Source organism: Sinohyriopsis cumingii, chromosome 10, assembly GCF_028554795.1.
Source record: "Sinohyriopsis cumingii isolate HCF-2022 chromosome 10, ASM2855479v2, whole genome shotgun sequence".
Classification (NCBI taxonomy): domain Eukaryota; kingdom Metazoa; phylum Mollusca; class Bivalvia; order Unionida; family Unionidae; genus Sinohyriopsis; species Sinohyriopsis cumingii.
Window position 1 is genome coordinate 50,628,240 of NC_142970.1, and position 20,132 is coordinate 50,648,371.

The following is a 20,132-nucleotide window of genomic DNA, read 5'->3' on the forward strand; positions in this document are numbered from 1 at the left end:
CCCGCAGGTTTAATGAATGTTTTTAACCTTATTCTCTGTTTGGTGGGATTCCTTTGTTCCAAGTCCTTTGCTCTTTGTTTTAGCTTGGCGGGCTTCTGTTGTTGCTTTGGTCCTCAGTTCCTTTGTTCCAGACTCCTGTTCTTCTTTTCCCCCTCTTATTCTTCTTTCTTTCTTTATCCGAAGATGGTTCACTACAGGCTCCTGCTAAACAAAGCATATATCTTTGCAGCAAGCACACAACCGCACGTCTGTGTGTATTGATAGCCGTACTGGGAATGTAATATTTGTTTTTGTGACAGTATGGTTCATATAAAGCGAAAGCGTTCGCCAGTCTGGCTACCCATCGCTTACTCGTCAACATTCAAGATGAGCAGGATATCAAAACTCCTAGAACTCCAGATGCACCTGGAGTATGCCAGACGCTGCCTGGACGAGCTGACCATAGAGGCAACCCAGGAAAGTGAAAGAATTCAAGAGGAGGAGGAGAGGAAAAAGAAGAAAGAGAAGGGCGAAAGAATCCTGCCTCACTTCATGCTAAGGCCTCATTGTGAAGTCAAGCCTGAATTGAGGACACCTCCACAACCAGTACAGTGTCAGCTACAGCCACAGCCAAAACAACCACTGCAACAAGTATCAAGAGCCGTGATATCCCCAAACGGAAAAATGTGAAGAGGAAATAAGGAGGCCACAGCATCTCCTAGTGTGGCATAGAACAAGGATGGAAACCTTCACTATCCCAGAGACGAAAGATTTCGGTGCTGAGGACACTCAAACTGCCTCCGCACTTTCAGCAGCTATAGTCAGTTGGGACAATGACTGGAGCCACCAATGTGTGTGTGTGTGTGTGTGTGTGTGTGTGTGTGTGTGTGTGTGTGTAAGTTTGCGTACGTTTCTTTAGTGTGATTATAAACGCTCACTCCTTTCCTAATATATATATATATATATATATATATATATATATATATATATATATATATATATATATATATATATATATATATATATGCATACATGTGTGTGTGTGTGTGTGTGTCTGTGTGTGTGTCTGTGTGTGTGTGTGTGTGTAAGTTTGCGTACGTTTCTTTGGATAGTAGGGTGTGTGGGTTGTTCTTTTTCTCTTCCCGTGTGTGGATAGTAGGTTTTGGATTTCGTATGCGTCCGCGTACGTTTGTGTGGATAGTGGTGTGTGGTTTTTTTCTTCTTCCTCTTCCCGTGTGTGGATAGTAGATATTGGGGTTTACATGTGTTCGCGTACGTTTGTGTGGATAGTAGATATTGTGATATTGTCCTCTTCCCGTGTGTGGATAGTATATTTGGGGTTTGTATGAGTTCGCGTATGTTTGTGTGGAAAGTAAATAGTGTGGTGTTTTCTTTTTCCCGTGTGTTGATAGTATATTTGCGGTTTGTGGATAGTAGTATAATAGTTTTTTCTTCGTCCAGTATCTGAATAGTATATATGTGGTTGTTTTTTCTTCTTCCCATGTGTGGATAGCATATTTGGGGTTTGTATGAGTTCGCGTACGTTTGTGTGGATAGTAGATAATATGTGAAGTGAGTATAAGGGATGATTTCCTTCACGTCCGTGCTTGACAAATATAACGTCAAGCGCTGGACATGCGCGCCGATCAAAACTGGACGATAAATCTAGACATTGTAAGGTGGCTTAAACCCCAGCCATCAGGTCCCACTGAACAATGCGGCAACAATTTGATCAATAAACTTGTTAAAACTTAAAGTAAGAACCTAAATATTAGATCTATAAGGTGTCTAAAAGCCCATAGTCATCGGACCAGCTACATAATGTGGCATCAAATTTACATAATTAGGAAATATGTCCCAAAAATTTTGAATTATGAGGTTAAAACACAGCAATCAGCCTGCCCCCCCCCCCAACCCGCACAAGGCGGAATACCTTATGATTAGAGTAGGAACCCCAAATATCATCAGACTAAATAAATTCCCCTAAAATATACTAGGAAGATTCATCATGTCATCTCTATTTTATTCTACAAACAGCACAAATAATGATTTTCTAAATTACAAATACGGCAAGACGACGCCATTTAATATTCGGAAACTGGCGAACAAAAAATCGATTCTGGATGTAAGGTGCATCCCTTCCACTCAGTCCGACATACCCTTGCCACTGCCAGACAAGAACTATAAGTGAGTGCGTGTTGGCCTTTCCCACTCACCAGGAGTACCGTGATACATCAATGTCTCGAAAATCGGACTAATCAAATGGCACTTTTTAATTGCACTAATGCGTTGCAGGAAGTGGCACCATTCCTTCCCCCTCGAAATAATTCGATCAGCCCCAGATGGGGCATAAACTAGTCGTGCATGCCCATATAGGCGCAAACGACTTAAATTCAAACGACAACCGACGTTCGCGCCATTAAACATTGAATAATCTAAGAAGATGGCTTCTAATGCAATATATAAAATGAAGCCGTTGCAGGAAGCAGTAGACGATTTGGGTGTGATGGAGGAGATGCTAGTCAAAATAAATGATGATCACTATTCTTATAACCATCATAGAGTGAAAATGGAAATCAACAATTTGAGAAAGACGAAGGAAAGACTACGAGAGTTATTGAAACAGGAAAAGGAGGAGAAGGTGGATGAAGATGATAGAAGAAGAATGAGAACCCGGAATGAAAAAATAGAAAAAGAAGAGGAGAATGAGAATAGGAAAAAAGCGGAGGAGGAGAAGGAGGAAAAGGAGAAGGAGAAAGAGGGGAAGAAAAAGAAGAAGAATGAAGGACAGAAAATAAGAAGTTGCTGAAGGTAACGAAGAAATTAGTAGAAGAAAACCAAAGGCCCTTTAAAGAGCCACTCATATTTCTCGAAAAGACATTTATTCTCTTTGCCATATATGTGTTGGATGAGTTATATATGTCTGTGTCCCGCCAGTTCCACTCCGCCAAGCGTTCTATGTTTTTTTTTTCCAGCTCTTTCGTCCGATTTAGGTCAGCAACATTGTTACCAATCTCCAGTACCGTGACGTCACCTCACCAGTTCCATTCCCATTGTCCCTATACAACGTCTTCACTTTCCCTTGTCCGTATACAGGCCCAATATTCCCCATGGTCAATTCCCATTGTCCGTATAGTGCCCCAGGATGATCTGATAAACCTTATCCGTATAGTGCCGTAGGATGTTTTGTAATGTATTTTCCCATTGTCGGTATATCGCCCCCATATACTACTGACGACGCGAGCATCCATTGCAAGGATGCTTTCCTGTAACGATTTATCGAACAACAGGTTATGATACTAGTTGCACTTTCAGTCTGTTGCTTTCTGATTATTTCCCAATAGCTCTTGCTTAAAAAAAATTGTCTACATGTAAATAAATCAGCTCTGAGAGTCTTTATGAGAACCTCATCTAAGTTTGTTGCTTTGTTTGGTATGGTGCTGAAGCCAACAAAAATGGTACAGTCTTTCCATTGATAACACTTGTATGTTAATGTTTTATACTGTTTTGTTTAAGAATGTAGAAAAGGTCTGTGGCAACTGAAGTAATCTAAATACACTTGAGCTATAACCTGTCTCGGTATTAAAATTTATACTTGATCTATATAGGCTGTCTCGGTATTTAAAATTCACACTTGAGCTATAGCCTGTCTCGGTATAAAAATTCACACTCACCCTTGAGCTATTAGCCTGCCTCTGTATTAAAATTCACACTTGAGCTATAGCCTGTCTCGGTATTAAAGTTCACACTTGAGCTATAGCCTGTCTTGGTATTAAAATTCACACTAACACTTAAGCAATAGCCTTTCGTTCTATTATAATTCACACTTGAGCTATAGCCTGTCTGTATTAAAATTCACACTTGAGATATAACCTGTTTCGATATTAAAATTCACATTTGAGCTATAGCCCGTCTCTGTATTAAAATTCACACTTGAGCTATAGCCTGTTTCTGTATTAAAATTCACACTTGAGCTATAACCTCTAACTGTACTAAAAAGTATAAGGCACCTATCATTGTCAGAGTTGTCAGTAATATGATGTATTTCATTGTATAATTTTCTTCGTTTTAACGAGGTACCGTATATACTTTCTTATAAGTCGGATGTAACTGCAGACTGCCACAGAACCAGATCTGCCGTCGCATAATGGGTCGCTAGATCTCTGTTTAGCTGTGTTATAGAAGTAATCAGAAGAGGAAACAACATAGATCCTGATCTGCTGGCGTAGTATGCGACGGCAGAACATTATATCGATTGCAAATGGACTCGACTTATAAACGACTATGTGTGTATGGTTTCTGTCTGGATACCTTTACGTGTCGTGGTCAGTTCAGTCGACCGCGTTGTAATGGTAAGGATAGAGTCAGACGAGATGAGGCTATTACAGCCTAATGCAATTAATTTTGAAGGCTATTCTGAATTACCCGTAAGGGCAGAACCACGACATTGTTATAAACGCCAGTTTTCTATCTGAAAATGGAAACCTTATATGGAGTGTAGAATATTAATTGCAGTGAGAGATGAGAGAAAGAGAGTGTAGCATTTGGTGAAATTTATTCACAATAGTGAATTTATCAGCAATCTAAGTCAAGAAATTACTGACATGTTCAAGATTTATAGTGTGTGTGTGTGTGTGTGTGTGTGTGTGTGTGCGCGCGCGCGAGATTTGGATTTTTAATGTAGCTATAAAAAATTAAAAAAACATTAAGGTAAACAGGAGACTGATACCAGGAAGGAGAACAGTCCTGATAAAATTATTGTACGACCGAGATAAGATGGGCCTTAGGAGAAAAAATTTGTATTCGGATATTTTTATTAAGAAAAATATAAACACGAGAAGGATCGATGCTACAAGGGCAATCTAACGTAATATAGCAAAGATATATTGCAAAACAGTAACAGGTATTTCACAGACCCTATAAGCAAGTGTTTCTAATTTGAATTCGTCCATGAGCTTGTTCGTAACAATAAAGTGGATAGAATTTAGATATATTTATCTTTGAGAATAAAATTAATAAGCTGGATCTATTTGTTTCAGATAATAGCCAGTGTCAAATACGTAAACAGTTGATTAAATAACTTTAAGTACTAAACTCAGCATAGCTCTACGATCCCCCCCCACCACTACCCTTACTCAATTGACCTTTACGTCATAATGTATAATTAATCATCTTTTCATAAAGAGAAAGCTAAATTCTGATCTAAGTAATAAAGAAAACATGTTTATTCTACAATTTAAAGTGAATCCAAAGCAGATTTTTCCAAGGGTGAACAAAAATTATATCAAGGTAAAAACTAATCTAGAATGTAAATGATGAACTACAAAATGGATATATATATATATATATATATATATATATATATATATATATATATATATATATATATATATATGCAATAGACTAACAACGAACAGTGCGAAACTAGTATCTAACTTGCATGAGCTCTTTCGACTCTTTAATGAGTCTTTTTCAAAGGGAAATACAAAACATGGACAAGATAAACAAATAAAACAGAAAAACGATTATGTTTGCGAAACTTTACATGGCTGTTGCTACAGGAAATAAACTTTTTTAACTTTATTATGTTTCAGCTAGTTTGTTTCCAGAGTCATACGTATGAGGCCCTGGCCTCGTATTCTCAAAACGCTTGAAGTACAAAACTCAAGATCAAGCTCAACAACACCCAAAATCAGATGCTTGAAGTACAACTAGTCATGTGATATTTATCATCTGAAGTTTGGGACTGAAGCGAAGAAACATACCGCAATTATTATCATTAAAAATTAATTATAATGGAGATTGACGTTGCTTTCTTCAAAACGTTTTGGAAAATCAGGCTAGGCTTTATACGATTAGAGAAGCAGAATGTTTGAGCATATTTAGCACATTCGATATGTTTTAATTGATTTTTATTGATTAATTTATTTATTGATTAATTGATTGATTGATTGATATAGTTTTGAAATAAAAATATTGTTTCATTCATAGGTCCGCAAGTTAAGGGAGTTAATCAGGGGTCATCTAACTGAAGACGAGGTGTACGAACTTCTGCAACACCATGACTGGGAATTAGACCGAGCCACCAACGCATTTCTAAACAGTAAGTTTATACAATTCATCCAGCACCATGTTTTGTTCAAATTGAGAAAGCTATAGTCTTTTCAAAATATCAAGTCTGCTGTCCGTTTATTTGACAGTTGATTGCAGAACTTGGACTCTGTGGTGTTCGAAATCGAATAAAGAAGCAATCAAGTTCACAGCAAGTTTTTCTAGCACTGAAATATTGAGGCTTTTGGTCTGGAAAATAAACGGTACCATAAACAAAGCCAACAACCTACGTCACAGGAAGTGATTCACTGTGGTAAATTCGAGTTGCCATATTTGAATGAACTGTCGATTGGTGTTAAGTTTATTTAATGTACGCGTACTTTAAACAAGGTTGGTACAAAACTACCTTGCACACCAAGTCTGCAGGTTCTCGGAGTATGATCGCTTTTTAAATATTTGTCTCAATCGCTGCTGATAACTTCAAACACCTCAACCGATGATTGCTTGAGATGTTTGAAACATTAAAAATCATACCATACCCAAACAAATATAACTGATTAGCCGATAATCTGGTGTCTTTGGTACACATCATCATTGACCAGAAAGGCTTGATTAATACAGAATTTAAAGCAAAGCGTACGTTCAGTCAAAGCAAAAATCTATCATGGTTTCTTAAAATTTCCGGAATGCATCACTTCCGATGATGTGGGTCGTAGTTCGTGATAAAGCTACTTGAGTTTATTGATTCCAAGTGGAAGCGGTATCATGTTGCAATAGAAGTAAAGTCGTTCTTTAAGGTACTAATTTCAAGCGTTCGTGTTTCATCCCGCAGTTCTCATTATTAAATAGTAATATTAAGTTACGCTCCCTGTGGCCGAGTGGTCTAAAGCGCTCTCCGTTACGGATCACTGCCATCTCACCTCTGTCTGCGTGGGTTCGAGTCTCGGATTCAGCCAATGGGGGTATGTGAGAAATCTTGCCAGTGGGTCGGTGGTTCTTTCCGGTGGTTTTCCTGGGTTCTTCCTCCACCAATAATACTGGCCGCCATGTATAGCCTATCGTGTGCTGAAAAATGGCGTTAAACCCTAAAACAACAACAACGCTCCCTGTGTAAGGAAACGAATTCAAAGACGTCTCATACCAGACTCTTCAGAAAACCCTTGTCTAATAGTCACAACTTTGTGAAATGGGTGTCCTTTCTTTTTCAATCAAAAGTGTAAAACCCGAGTTTGTTTTCGGTTCTGCTAGTTTTCATGTAACATAACTGTAATGCTATGTATGTGTTTTAAAAAAAATGTATCCATATTAATTGATATGTATTGATTATTGAATTCGTTCCGAAATATAGACGCCTGGATGAATTGTTTTGGCACTTGCCAAAAAGCTAGCTTGTGGGCCGGCCAAAAACAATCCAAGCAAATGATGTTCAGTATCACTTTCATAACCTGTTCATTACATACTTTAAACAACAAGAAAAATAAGTAAAACGTTATTTGATATTGAAATGTAAACCATATTATAACATTATAGCATAAAATTAATGTTTCGCTATTAAGCTAATGAATTAAAAAGACTCCGCCCAGTGTATATTCTCACTGAATGGAATTACACTTATCACAGTCAGTGACCTCCATTAGTCAGATATCACTTTTGCAAATATGCTGTAACTTTGGTGGTAAAATTCCGCGTGAAGAAAACTGCTCCTTGACAACGTTATAATACTTAACTTAAATTGTATTTGCTGTGCATCTGGGGTTTTTTTACTGCATAAACACATGCACATGGCTCAAACAAGAGAAATGGACGAGTTATGGGTAAAAAATATTGTGAGTGTGGCGTCGATCCGGAACAGATTAAGTTTGGACGTAGAGTCCAGCCATGTTTGAAGTACGTCGAGGGAACGTCGGCAGATCATCGAATCTGTACACAGTTTAAGATGGTCAATGCCGAACGCCAGACTGCACAGAAAATCCAGTTAGAGGTTGTGGATAAACTGTTATGAACCATGTATAACAACACCATGCCTAATATCACAAATTTGGCATTGCAGAGGGCAATAACACCATGCTTAATATCACAAATTTGGCATTGCAGAGGGCAAATAACACAAAATTGAATGTGATGATGTGATGGACGCGCTACTGGCGAATGGACTTTTCAGCCAATTGCAGTCCATTAGCTATCCCCCGGCTCTCGGGTGCATTATTAAGTGGACGGTTCCAGCCCCACTGGCCATATCCGCCCCCTAAGCGCAAGTTTGGGGATCCTGTTCTGACCTCAGGACGTTTTCGTACTCATGGTCGTATGGTTGAGACTCCGGCATCGGCTTTGCGATACGCACGGCTATGAAGACAGCGATATTGAAGTTCTGACTTACAGGAAGAAAAAATGTGTGGCCAGGTTTAAAAGAAAAGAACGCAGGCAACTGCACGCCTTTGAAGTGCGATAAGGCAAAACTAATTCTAGTACGACTGCGCCAGAAGACAAAAAAGCAGGCTCAACGTATACTTCAGTAATATGGCGTATTATGACTCTATGGTCTTAAAATGAGTAATTGAAAAGAGTGAAGCAACAAGCTTTGTTAAATTCAAAAAATAATTTACTTCCCTAGAATACAAAGTGAAAATGTAAAAAGACAAACTTACGGTATCGTGAATAAATCCCTAATAATCCTCGAATTTCTAACACAAGTTTTAATATTTAAAGTTCTAAATAAACTTTAGTGGTATTATTAAATAAATCCATCAGTCTTTTGTTGAATCACGATAATACAATCCAAGAATGTATCCCTTACTTGAATTATAATTTCCAGTTAATATCCCTTTCCAAGAATATTTTAAATGGTAAGCACTTTGTATTTCCAGAGAAGAATTACTTAAATAACATGATTACATAAATTCCGTGCCCAAATGAAATGCTGTACACAGCAATGATTCTGCCTCAATATCTTATTGCACGAGTGAATAATTTTTAGAAAAACAAGATTATTGTCCTCTATATGTCTTCAGGCCACTTTAACATTATCTAATAAAAATTAAAAAAAACCTTATGGGAAATTTTATTCTGAAAGGTTCCAAATGTTTATTAGATACAATCTTAGTTATAATTAGAAGGTGTGTTTCTAAAATTATAATATGTGGCCAACAAGGGGTTGACCGGGTATTTCATGAGGAATAATCAAAGTGCTGGACTCAATTGAGATAAACATGTTCACAAAATTAAAATCAATAATTCAGGTCAGGTAGAAAATGAACTTGATTCTGGACAAGGTCAAGTCCAAAATACAGTTATCAATTTTCCGTAGTATATAATCAACAAGCAAACTAACAAACAATGCAAATTAAATATACATAACAGTCGCCTATAACATAGGCTGTCCTTGGCAAGGAACAGAGGATGTTATACAGCTTGAGGTTCAGTCTTGTGTTAACGGCACAGCTGTACAAAGCTGTTCAAGGGCTGCAAAACGCCTACGACGAAAAAGCTGGTAGACAGCATTAAATCGACTGCTTCTTTTCGTAACGCTGCGACCACCGTATAGCGAGTTGATGAGATCGAGCAACTGGCTGTCCAGGCTAATGCACCCATACTAGGGTTCATTAAAGAATAAATACAAATTGTGGATTGTCCGCTGTCAAGTGCTTCACCCTGGTGTGTCACAGTACCATATTTTTCTCGCTTGGTCAGAAAACAAATCTCCAACTACGTCCGTGTAGCTTCTGCTACATAGCGGTCGGCTGCGACGGCGTCTCCAAAGGACCCAGTGTTATACCGTCACCTTCATTCAGATCATCGAGGGCTAGTTGGAGGAGATTTGAGCCACCGGCAGAAAATGACCAGCATTTTGTTCTTTAAGACAGGCATCCATAGTGTCATCTCTATCGTGAGCCATTGCAGGCAAACGACAGTAACCCATTGTGTCCAGACTGTGACAGAAAAAGGCCAACATTCTATGTATTCTTCTTTAATATCGACAACCTCTATGGATGTCCATGATTCAGTGCTTGCCGACAGACGGCTTCAAATGGCTTTACTAGCCCAAACTAGAAAATATTGCAGCAGACGCATCCAAGCGCTATATCTTACAAACTGACATCAAATTTTCGGAGGAGCGTAATGGCACACACACACGTACACAAACACACAGCGAATGTACAACGGCTTCAGGAACCATATGCGTTCTAGTGGCTTGGCTGAGCGACCATGAGCGTAGTTTAGTGAGCGAACTGGGGTGTGATGACGGAAGGTGGTAAGTAAATCGTAACCATTAAATAAATTCCCAGCTGAGGCAATAACGATCACTGTTTAGTCCATTACAGAATTTTCCACCTATATATCAGGCTAGGGCTGCGCGTCAACAGATGTTACTGTGTGATGGAGTTTGACCAACAAGCGTGAACAGCAACGTGCATACAGCTAAACACAAACTTGCAAACTAAAACGACGTCTGAGTTTGTTAAAACACGTTCTTTTTGTGACAGGGAGAGGGAGATCCCGCCTTTAGATTAATCCTGGCATCATTTCTGCCGGGTTGGAGCGCTTCACAATGCCCAGCTCACGGGTTGCCAGACTTACCTAGTCTTGCAGGCACAACGTGCGTAGCAAGAGTTGCGTCACGGCACCCAAAAACTCTATGCCGGGGTCGACCGGCAGCAATCTGGGCAACTTAACAGCCAATTACCAGTACTCGCATACAGCAGCAATGATGTTATCGTAAGTCCTATCCGCATGCTGCTCGTCGCATATCCTTTCAAAGAGGTAACTTAGAAGCTCGTTTCGCTTTCGCTTGTACTCGACAGGCGCTGTTTGAAGTTTGTTTCATCGTCTTGTCGTGCCGTATATGTTCGGCTTCGGCCTTATCTGGCTTAACAGTACTGAGCTGCAGCCAACGGCCGACCAGGATGACCCCCTCCCCCCAAAAAGCTGATGAAACTCGCGTCTTGCAAATCACGTATCTAAGCCACATCACGACAACGCTATATCCGCAGAAGATTTCACGCCTGTACTATATAAATTTGACTAATACACTGTTATGAAGAATGAAATACCATCTAACGCGCATAAGGCAACATTTTCATGGTACCAAAAGTACGTATATTGTTACTCGTTTTGTTTATAAAGATTCCAAATATTCGGTACCGTTATTTGAGCACATTAACTTACTTTCAATTAGCAGCTTTCTGGGTTTTACATCCAAAGAAAATCACTCCAGATTGTAACAAATATGCAGCTCTATCCTTTAAAACTGCAGTTCTACCTATCTGGGGGATTTTTTTTCTCTTGTCAGGGAAATTGAATCCGAGATGGTTTTTGGTTAATGAACTCGGCCCTCCTTATACTTCGCAATTACCGCTAATCGCCGACATTTGCATCGCTATATAAGGGTATTCTAATGTTTTTTTTGGGCAACCAAATGTAGTCCAGCGTCACATATTTGGCAACTGTACATGCACAAGTTTGATGATAATATGACTTTATGTACGTTCAGAATGGGACATTACTGAATAGCTATACTAATACAACATTAATGTGAATTAATATAAAGTATTACAACATTAATGTGATTTGATATAAAGCATACAAGACAAAGAAACGTGATTGACCCTATCTGAGCTTACACGGGAACCCTGTGGCAGTTTATACGGAACCCTGTGGCAGTTTATACGGAACCCTGTGGCAGTTTATACACGGCATCTGTTGTCTTCGTTGTCATCCTATGTTAGCAGTAGTTTGACATCTCTCATGCCATCTCTCATGACATCTCTCATGCCATCTCTCATGCAATACAAAGCGCCATGGCAGGAAACCCCGAAAAGGAGACATTTTAGTTATGCATCACTTGAAGAGACGAGAGAGAGAGAGAGAGAGGGGGGAGGGAGAGCAGGGGTTGGGTTAGACTCTTTTTTCGCAATATCGTGAAAGGAGATTGGACTTTGCCTCTTTGCTATCTTTTTTATATTCATCCTCTTTTTCTTCGACTTCTACTCAGTAATAAAAAGAAACTATATAAGTAGGTGTGGCAGAAAAGTAGCGAAGTATTCTAATTGGAATCGATGTTGGCAAAAGTGAGTTCCGGGACAGTTCGATGTCTTCTGCCTTAGGCATGACAGGACGTTCGATGTCTTTGCCTGAGGCATGACAAGACGAATGGCTTCTTCAGTCAGTTCATTCTATCAGGGAAATGTGTCATAGTGTAAAGGGAAATTTTTAATAATTCATTGTGAAAGATCAAGAAGCAGCTTTTTCAAAACAACAAACTTAAGGTTTCTCACAAGGGTGATTTAGATCTATTGAATTTATATTGACATGTTGCCAAGATGTATTTTGTGTATTAAGAGCATGCACGGCGAAGACTAAATAATTCTAATTTTCGTACAGCCTGTATAGAAGGCCTGGTTAAGATGCTTTATTTTCAATTTAAAAAAATAATTTAATGGGTTTTCATGTCGTGATTGGATCTTGTATATTTGCTTTGTTCGGTTAAATTTGTTACTGGGTTTGTTATGGTGTTCGATTGGATGAAGCTTGTCACGCAGAAGTAAGGTTTTTGATCTAAAATGTGGGAGGGGGGGAACGCACATCAGAAATATGAGCCAAGCTCAACATGGCTTCCGTAAATTAAAACCATTTATTTTGTCTTCAAACTGCCACAGCATTCTACAGAATAAGTAAGACCTTATGTTCGCCTCTGCTAAGCAGGAATGAGATTATCATTAGAACAAGTGTCCAGTGTTATGTATGTCGCGCACAAGGTCAAAGGTCAGAGTCTTACAAGGGATGTAGGAAATATATACACAACTAAATAGCTTTCACCAACATCAAATCCAAACCTTATATAAGTGAACGAGCGTGGTGAGAACTATATTGCCTTTGTTTCATATAATTCATTCCAAGTATTAACAGAATGCATGAAGGGGTGTAGGAAATATCTTCGAAACACAAACTGCAGATTTTACATGGGAAAATAGAAGCAGTTTCATGTATCTTCAGCTGCAAATTCTCTGTCGTGCAGCCACTGTCTCAATTAGCACACTAAGTTTTATTAGTATAGGAAGCTACAGTGGGTTTCTTTAATTCCTCTAATTTAAGCTCCCGTCAATTTAGATAGCTTTTTCGTGGCATGCTTCCATTTCTTTATATATCTGACTATTGCCTCAAATGCTTACAGTTTATTCCATCTGATTTTAGGTGACCCAAAAGACTTGCGGGAAATGTTTAACAGAGAGGACGAGGTAATTTGTTTTTATCATTGATCTTAGTAGTTTTATAAATATTTGAATGATAGTGGTAGCTAATGTTTTCAAGCTCCGTTTTTAAATGTTTAACAGTCCTATAGCATAAGAGAGACAGAGGCAGAGACAGAGAGAAAGAAAGAGAGAGAGAGAGAGAAGGTGGGCATTAATGCAATGCCCTCATCATAGAAACTCTTATATAAGTTTAGTTAAGAGTTTATTTTTATTGTCACCATTACTTTCAAGTATTCAGGTATTAATCATGCTAAACACTGGAAGCATCTTCTGTACTGGCTTTGCTTTGAATTAGAACGATGTTTCCAATTGGTAAGCAATGTTACTATTTCAGAAAGGAATAAGGACAGAAAATAACAACAACGACAAAATGAACAAAAAAAGTGTGGAAGAAATAAAAGACTAATCACCGCAAATTCAAAACATTTATTATGTGAACAGTTTTACAAAACACAGACTGGAAATGCTCCGACAAGACAATTGAACTTTTTATTTTCGCGAACATCAAGGGTATATCTTAGGTCTTTGTAAAGAGTTTGAATTTGTTTCCTTAATAGACTCTCTACATCTGGCCATAAATCCAAATATTTAAATGAATATAAGATAAAATAAGGAAATATTAATCTGAGTAAGAAATCTGCGAAATTGTGAAACCATGGCTTATGGCTAAGCAAAATGAGCTTATGATATGACCTTCCATCTGTCCTATGACATGACCTTCCATATGTCCTCTATTATGACCTTCCATCCGTCCTATGATATGAACTTCTATCTGTCATATGACATGACCATCCATCTGTTCTTTGATTGACCTTCCGTCGGTCCTATGACCACCTTCCAACTGTACTATGATACGATCTTATATCTGTCATATGATATGACCTTCCTTCTGTCTTATGATATGACCTTCCGCTTATCCTATGATATGACCTTCCATCTGCCCTATGATATGAACTTGCATCTGTCATATGACATGACCGTCCATCTGTTCTTTGACTGACCTTCCATCGGTTCTATGACCACCTTCCAGCTGTACTATGATACGATCTTATATGTGTCATATGACATGACCTTCCTTCTGTCTTATGATATGACCCTCCACCGATCTTATGATATGACCTTCTACCTATCATATGATATGACCTTACATCTGTCCTATGATAAGGCCTTCCATCTGTCGTCTGACAATTAATTGTTATCACTCTAGACCTCTTCTTTCCTCAATAGATATGGCTCAGACTTGATCATCAAAGTCTCGGTCGACTTGGATTGAAAACGAAATGTACACAGCTTATTGTTGCAGAGTGGTTTCGCGTTGTCTGAACCTTTAACCATCCCTGAGGTAGTATTGCTGATGAGATTTTATTAAAGTTACTGGTATCATAATTTCTTTTCCCAAAAATAAATTTTTATAACGGTGTAAAACATAATCGCCACCCCTTGTTAGGTTTTTTTTCAGACCGTTTTATTTCCGGTATTATGTTGTCTTGAACGGATCGGGACCAGACTTAGTAGATATGCTTAGATCATCAAGGTCGCATAGGAGTTTAGGTGAAACTTTTCTATATATATGAGATGATTAGGATTCCTGCTGATAAAGCTTCTAATAACAAGAGAGGCCGCATTTTGAACAGGCAAATTTGGTGATTCCTTCAAAAGATCTTGAATTGGTTCTATTATAAGATGATCTGGTTGTTTGCTCAGTTGAGCTGTTGCTATCTTAAATGCTGTTTTTTTTAAAATCATGTTTCGAACAAGATTTACAGACTTGGTACATGTGATTATATCACCAAATGATGGAGGAGTTCTATTTTGAACGTGGTTTCGAACAATTTCCATTCTTCGTGGTTACGTACGTTGGGGTCGTCTTCAGTGAAACTTGAAGTAGGAATATTTTACATTTCTGTCCACTCTTGTACACTCATCCAGAGTACTAGTGACCTGTCCAGATGTCGCTCATCTTCGTGTTCTAAGATTATAGCCACACACACACACACACACATGAAAACACCCACCCACCCATATATATATATATATATATATATATATATATATATATATATATATATATATATATATATATATATATATATATATATAACAAATCTGCATGAGATTTCATACATTGATGATAAGGTTAACGTTAATTTCAATTTAGAATGAACTGCAAGAAATTCAGAAGGACGAGGTTATCCGGGATCTTCTTAGAAAACATGAAATTGTAACAGAAACCAGGCAGTTTGCATGTCAACCTTGTGATCACACGTGGTGGCGCAAAGTTCCAGCACGGAAAATGGTATGCAATCCTTCAACATCATGCTAAGAAATAACAGTGTATGAAGTGAATTGAAAGATGAACTACCTAAATGTTAGAACAATCGTTTTTAATTCATACTACATGGTTACACGAAATATTATGAAAATACAATTTGGTTCTTACGTATCAAGATTTTAATGCGAATGACCAAGCGTCAAAACATAAGAATTCTTAATGTTGACCTCATTTACGCACGCGTTATGTACCTTTGAATCTTTTATACTTACAGCTTTAGGGCGTTTCTTCAAACGAGTTAACGTGTTGTCTTATTTTTGATCAAATGTAAATAGATACTGTGGCTGATATATACCAAAAAAGAGAAATATTAGCGGCATTTCCACAGAAAAGATAAAATATTTTGCTGATGTCTGTTGTTGATAACCAGTAGGAATGTATATTTTTTTTTTTTTTTTTTTTTTTGCTTAGGTATCCAAATGTAAGAAATGTGGAAAGAGGTACAATGCTATACCAAGGAATCAAGAATGGGGTTGGGCTATTTTTGTGTGTGACTGTGGAAGAGAATTTAGGTTTGTAGTAAAATTAACAGGATGACCAAGTGGGCCAGAGGTTATTAATTGACATTCACTTAAAAGTAAAATACAGAGCGATTCTCAAAGAACTATAGATTCGTAAAGATCTTCTCTCAAACTTGCCTTGTTGATTATGATAAAAGTTACATATTATCTATTGTCACACTTTATACAAAATTAAAAGGTCTTCAAACCTTCATTTATTTAAATTTTAGAAGCCTTTGTGGTCATTTTTTCTGTAATATTTTGTTCGACACCTTAGGGGTTTTTCAGTTACATTTATTTTCAGCTTGAGTAACGTTGTCCATATTTCATGGCAAATGGGCAACATTTCTATGCCCTTAAAAAAAATTTGCAACAGAATACTTTCTGTAAAATTTGGTAAACAACATACAGTTGAGGACTGTGAACAATAATTCTTGAATATTTTGTATTAATTATATATATATATATATATATATATATATATATATATATATATATATATATATATATATATATATATATATATATATAATAAAATAAACTAGAGACAAACAGTCATACATATAATTATATTGTTATAAAGGATATACAATAGATCAATTTAAATTATACAATTTTATATAGTGCATTAGCATTAAGTCCATTAGGATAAAGGGTATCTAACTTATGAATCCAGTAAGTTTCTTTTATGAGTCTATTCATGTCACCATGCACAATATCTATTGGCATGAAAGAAAAATCAAGTAGAGAGTGATTATTGGTGTTAAAGTGTGTTGAAATATTAGAGGATAACTGAGGATCTCTATAATTTTTTATATGAAAGCGATGATTATTCATTCTCTTAGAAACTTTTTGTAGTGTTTGTCCAACATATTGCATGCTACATTTTTTACAGGTTATTAAATAAATCACATCAGTTGATATGCAGTTAGTGTTATCGCGTAGAGAAAATACCTCTTTTGTATTAGCGCTACTGAAAGAAGTACTTTCTCTTATGTTTGCACATTGAGAGCACCGGTGTCTGTTACATTTAGATGACGAAAAGTGTATTGTTTTATTTTCTGTCTGTTTAGTTCTGATTAAAAAATCTGGCAAATTCTTGCGTCTTCTATAAGCGAGAACTGGTTTAATTTTGAAAAGTGATTTGACGCTAGTTTTATTGGATAAATTTAGGAGACTATAATATTTATTAATTATACGACCTATATTAGGTAATGAAGGATTATATTGTATTGTGAAAAGAATTACATCTCTCTCTATTTTACATTCTGCTGTGTTTAAAGCCTCATGTTGAGTAAGATTACGGGCTTTGTTCAGTGCAGAATCAATTATGTATGTAGGATAATTTCTATTTTGGAAATAAGTTCGTAATTTATTCAAAGAATTTTGTAATTGACAATCATCTGAAATAATGCGTCGGTATCTTTTGGCCTGGCTATATGGTATACCGTTTTTACATGACATGGGATGACATGAAGAATATTCTACATATTGGTGGATATTAGTTTCCGTGATATGAATATTTGTAGAGATAGTGTTATCAACATTTTTTATTACATTTACATCTAAAAATGAAACATGCGTACTTGATGCAGTATAAGTAAATTTAATTGTCGGATGAAAATGATTCAGGCGATCAATAAATTTGTTCAGTTCTTCATTTGAATGGTTCCAGATCATAAATATGTCATCTAAAAATCTGAACCAAACAGATGGATTAAACTTTTCGTTTTGAAGAAAATCTTTTTCTAATTTACCCATGAAAAGGGAAGCGTATGAAGGAGCCATAGGACTACCCATTGCTGTACCCATTATTTGTATGTAATTCATATTATTGAATTGAAAATAATTGTTTTCCAAGATAAGTTTTATTATTTTACAAATATCTTCACTAGATAGTGTGCTATTATTAAGTTTGTTATCAATAAAATATTTACATGCTTCAATACCATCTGATGCGGAATGTTGGTATATAGTGATGTTACATCTAATGATACAAGGGTTGAGTTATCAGATAGTTGTGGAATAGACTTCAACTTTTTAATGAAATCAGTGGTATCTTTAATGTATGAAGGAAGTGATTTCATTAAAGGTTGTAAAACACTATCAATAAATTTGGATAGGTTTTCAGTATATGATATATATATATTTCTTTTTTCTAGCGGATTTGGTCACATGGGTGTCACAAGAAGTGAATGTTATGTACACAGGGGAGGCTGTGGAGAGATGGCTCTGCCTGACCGAATACGCCCGCCAACCAGACGTGGCAGGAAGCAAAAGTCTCGAACCAAGCACAGTTGTGATGCACCAGACTGCCTGAACCAGCATGATTGTGACGGTGGCCACAACTTGCATGATGGGAATGATGATTACGCTGGAGTCCAGCAAAATCACTATCCCGGATTCGGCCGTGGACAAGTATACGGACGTTACACAAATAGACGACCAGCGCAGAGACGTCCATTTAATCAACCAGGGAGGCGCGGTCAGGGTGAGTTAAGTTTTCTTCATCCGCGGAATTACGTCCCTTTGATTCTCTGGTTCAGAAGGATTTTTAATAGACTTGTTATTACGCAGGAGGAAAAACAAACAAAGATTACAAGCAATATTCATTCGGAAATCAATGGAGCGAACACTTGATTAAACATAATATTATATTGTCAGCTACGAATTGAATGTTCCAATATGGCATGAAAATTATCAAAGGTCATGAAAGAACAATCTCAAAAATATCCTTATATCTTGTTGGTCTATTAAATATACTTTGAAGCAGAATGACCATGGGTAACAAGAGTTGTAACATTCACCTAATCAGTGGACATGCATCTGGGCGACCCAGACCTGTTGATGAAATATTTAGCGAACAGTCCAAAATGTAATTTAGGCATCACTTTGGCGATCACAATAAAAGCAGGGAGTATACGATTGCATATGAAAGGAAGACTGGGTTTCAAATGAATGTTGACAGGAAAGAAGTAATAAACTCTTATTTCTTGATTACCCTGCATGTCGAAATCGAATTTTCATAATAAACTTTGACCAGGATATCATTGAATTCAAAGTACGCATCTGGTCCTATTTAAGACTATCCTTTTAAATAGATAAACATACTTTGACATTCATTATGCGAACTCATCACTTCCTTACCCTTGCAGACCCAAAATGTATCCACCCAAAGTCTCGACAGAACAAGCCCAAGGTAATCATTCCTAGTGAGGAACACAGGAGCACAGGGTCCACAGTGAACACGTTCCTGGACCAAGGGGATTTGTGTAGCTTGTCCTCCTTCCAGCCCAGTGAGGACGATATCGATGAAGGGAGCGGATCCGGGGATGAGGGAGGTCACTGACCTGGCTGATATCAGAATCATGCCTGCAGTCTGTTAGATCTACTGTAGTTGTCTCTTTTCTGACACAAAAATCTATTAGATCCTTTTTATTTGCATTCATATGTCTCTCTTTTCTGACACAGAAAACTATCGGCTCCTTTTTATTTGTATTCGTATGTTAGGTGCTTCTGAAATTCGAACCCACCATTGTGCTTACCAAAAGATGACATTTGATATTTGCGTTAAAATATTTTAAAAAATGTTTATGCTAGTTAATCCACAGATTTACATAAGGATTAAAAGTTGTGTATATTCAATCGAAGGATGCAGTTATTGATTATCAGTTTGCAACAATTAAATATAATTTATTGTAAATTTAGAAAGTTAAAGTTTTATAATTTGTTGAAGTGATTTTGAAAATCTGCATGAAAATGAAATAAAGTAACACTCTTTGAATCCGAAATATCTTTCATTAGGTTCCAGTTTAAGGTAAACTTGACTGATAGCACAAAGTGCCCCGCTTTGGTGGAGTGTCTCTCTCACAGTAGTGCTATTTCGAGTTTATCCTTACGGCCATTTTCAAATTCCAACAGAGATACATATCAGAACTCCAAGAGTTACTCAGAAAATATATTTTAAAATGGTGTGTTTCACGTTTATCCTCTTCTACCCTGTCCCCACTATATGCATGGCAG

At 37.2% G+C, this 20,132-nt stretch overlaps 1 protein-coding gene across 1 annotated transcript in view; it reads left to right on the top strand.

Annotated features, from left to right (window-relative positions):
* LOC149790136 (shiftless antiviral inhibitor of ribosomal frameshifting protein homolog) overlaps positions 1-19,893 on the top strand; it is a 33,573-nt gene extending 13,680 nt beyond the window's left edge. The window contains exons 2-7 of the mRNA XM_089972117.1: positions 5,971-6,082; positions 13,219-13,262; positions 15,436-15,573; positions 16,021-16,121; positions 18,272-18,600; positions 19,265-19,893. Coding sequence (XP_089828243.1) covers positions 5,971-6,082; positions 13,219-13,262; positions 15,436-15,573; positions 16,021-16,121; positions 18,272-18,600; positions 19,265-19,458 — 918 coding nt within the window. The 3' untranslated portion in view covers positions 19,459-19,893. The remainder of the gene's footprint in view (positions 1-5,970; positions 6,083-13,218; positions 13,263-15,435; positions 15,574-16,020; positions 16,122-18,271; positions 18,601-19,264) is intronic.
* The last annotated feature ends 239 nt before the right edge of the window (positions 19,894-20,132 follow it).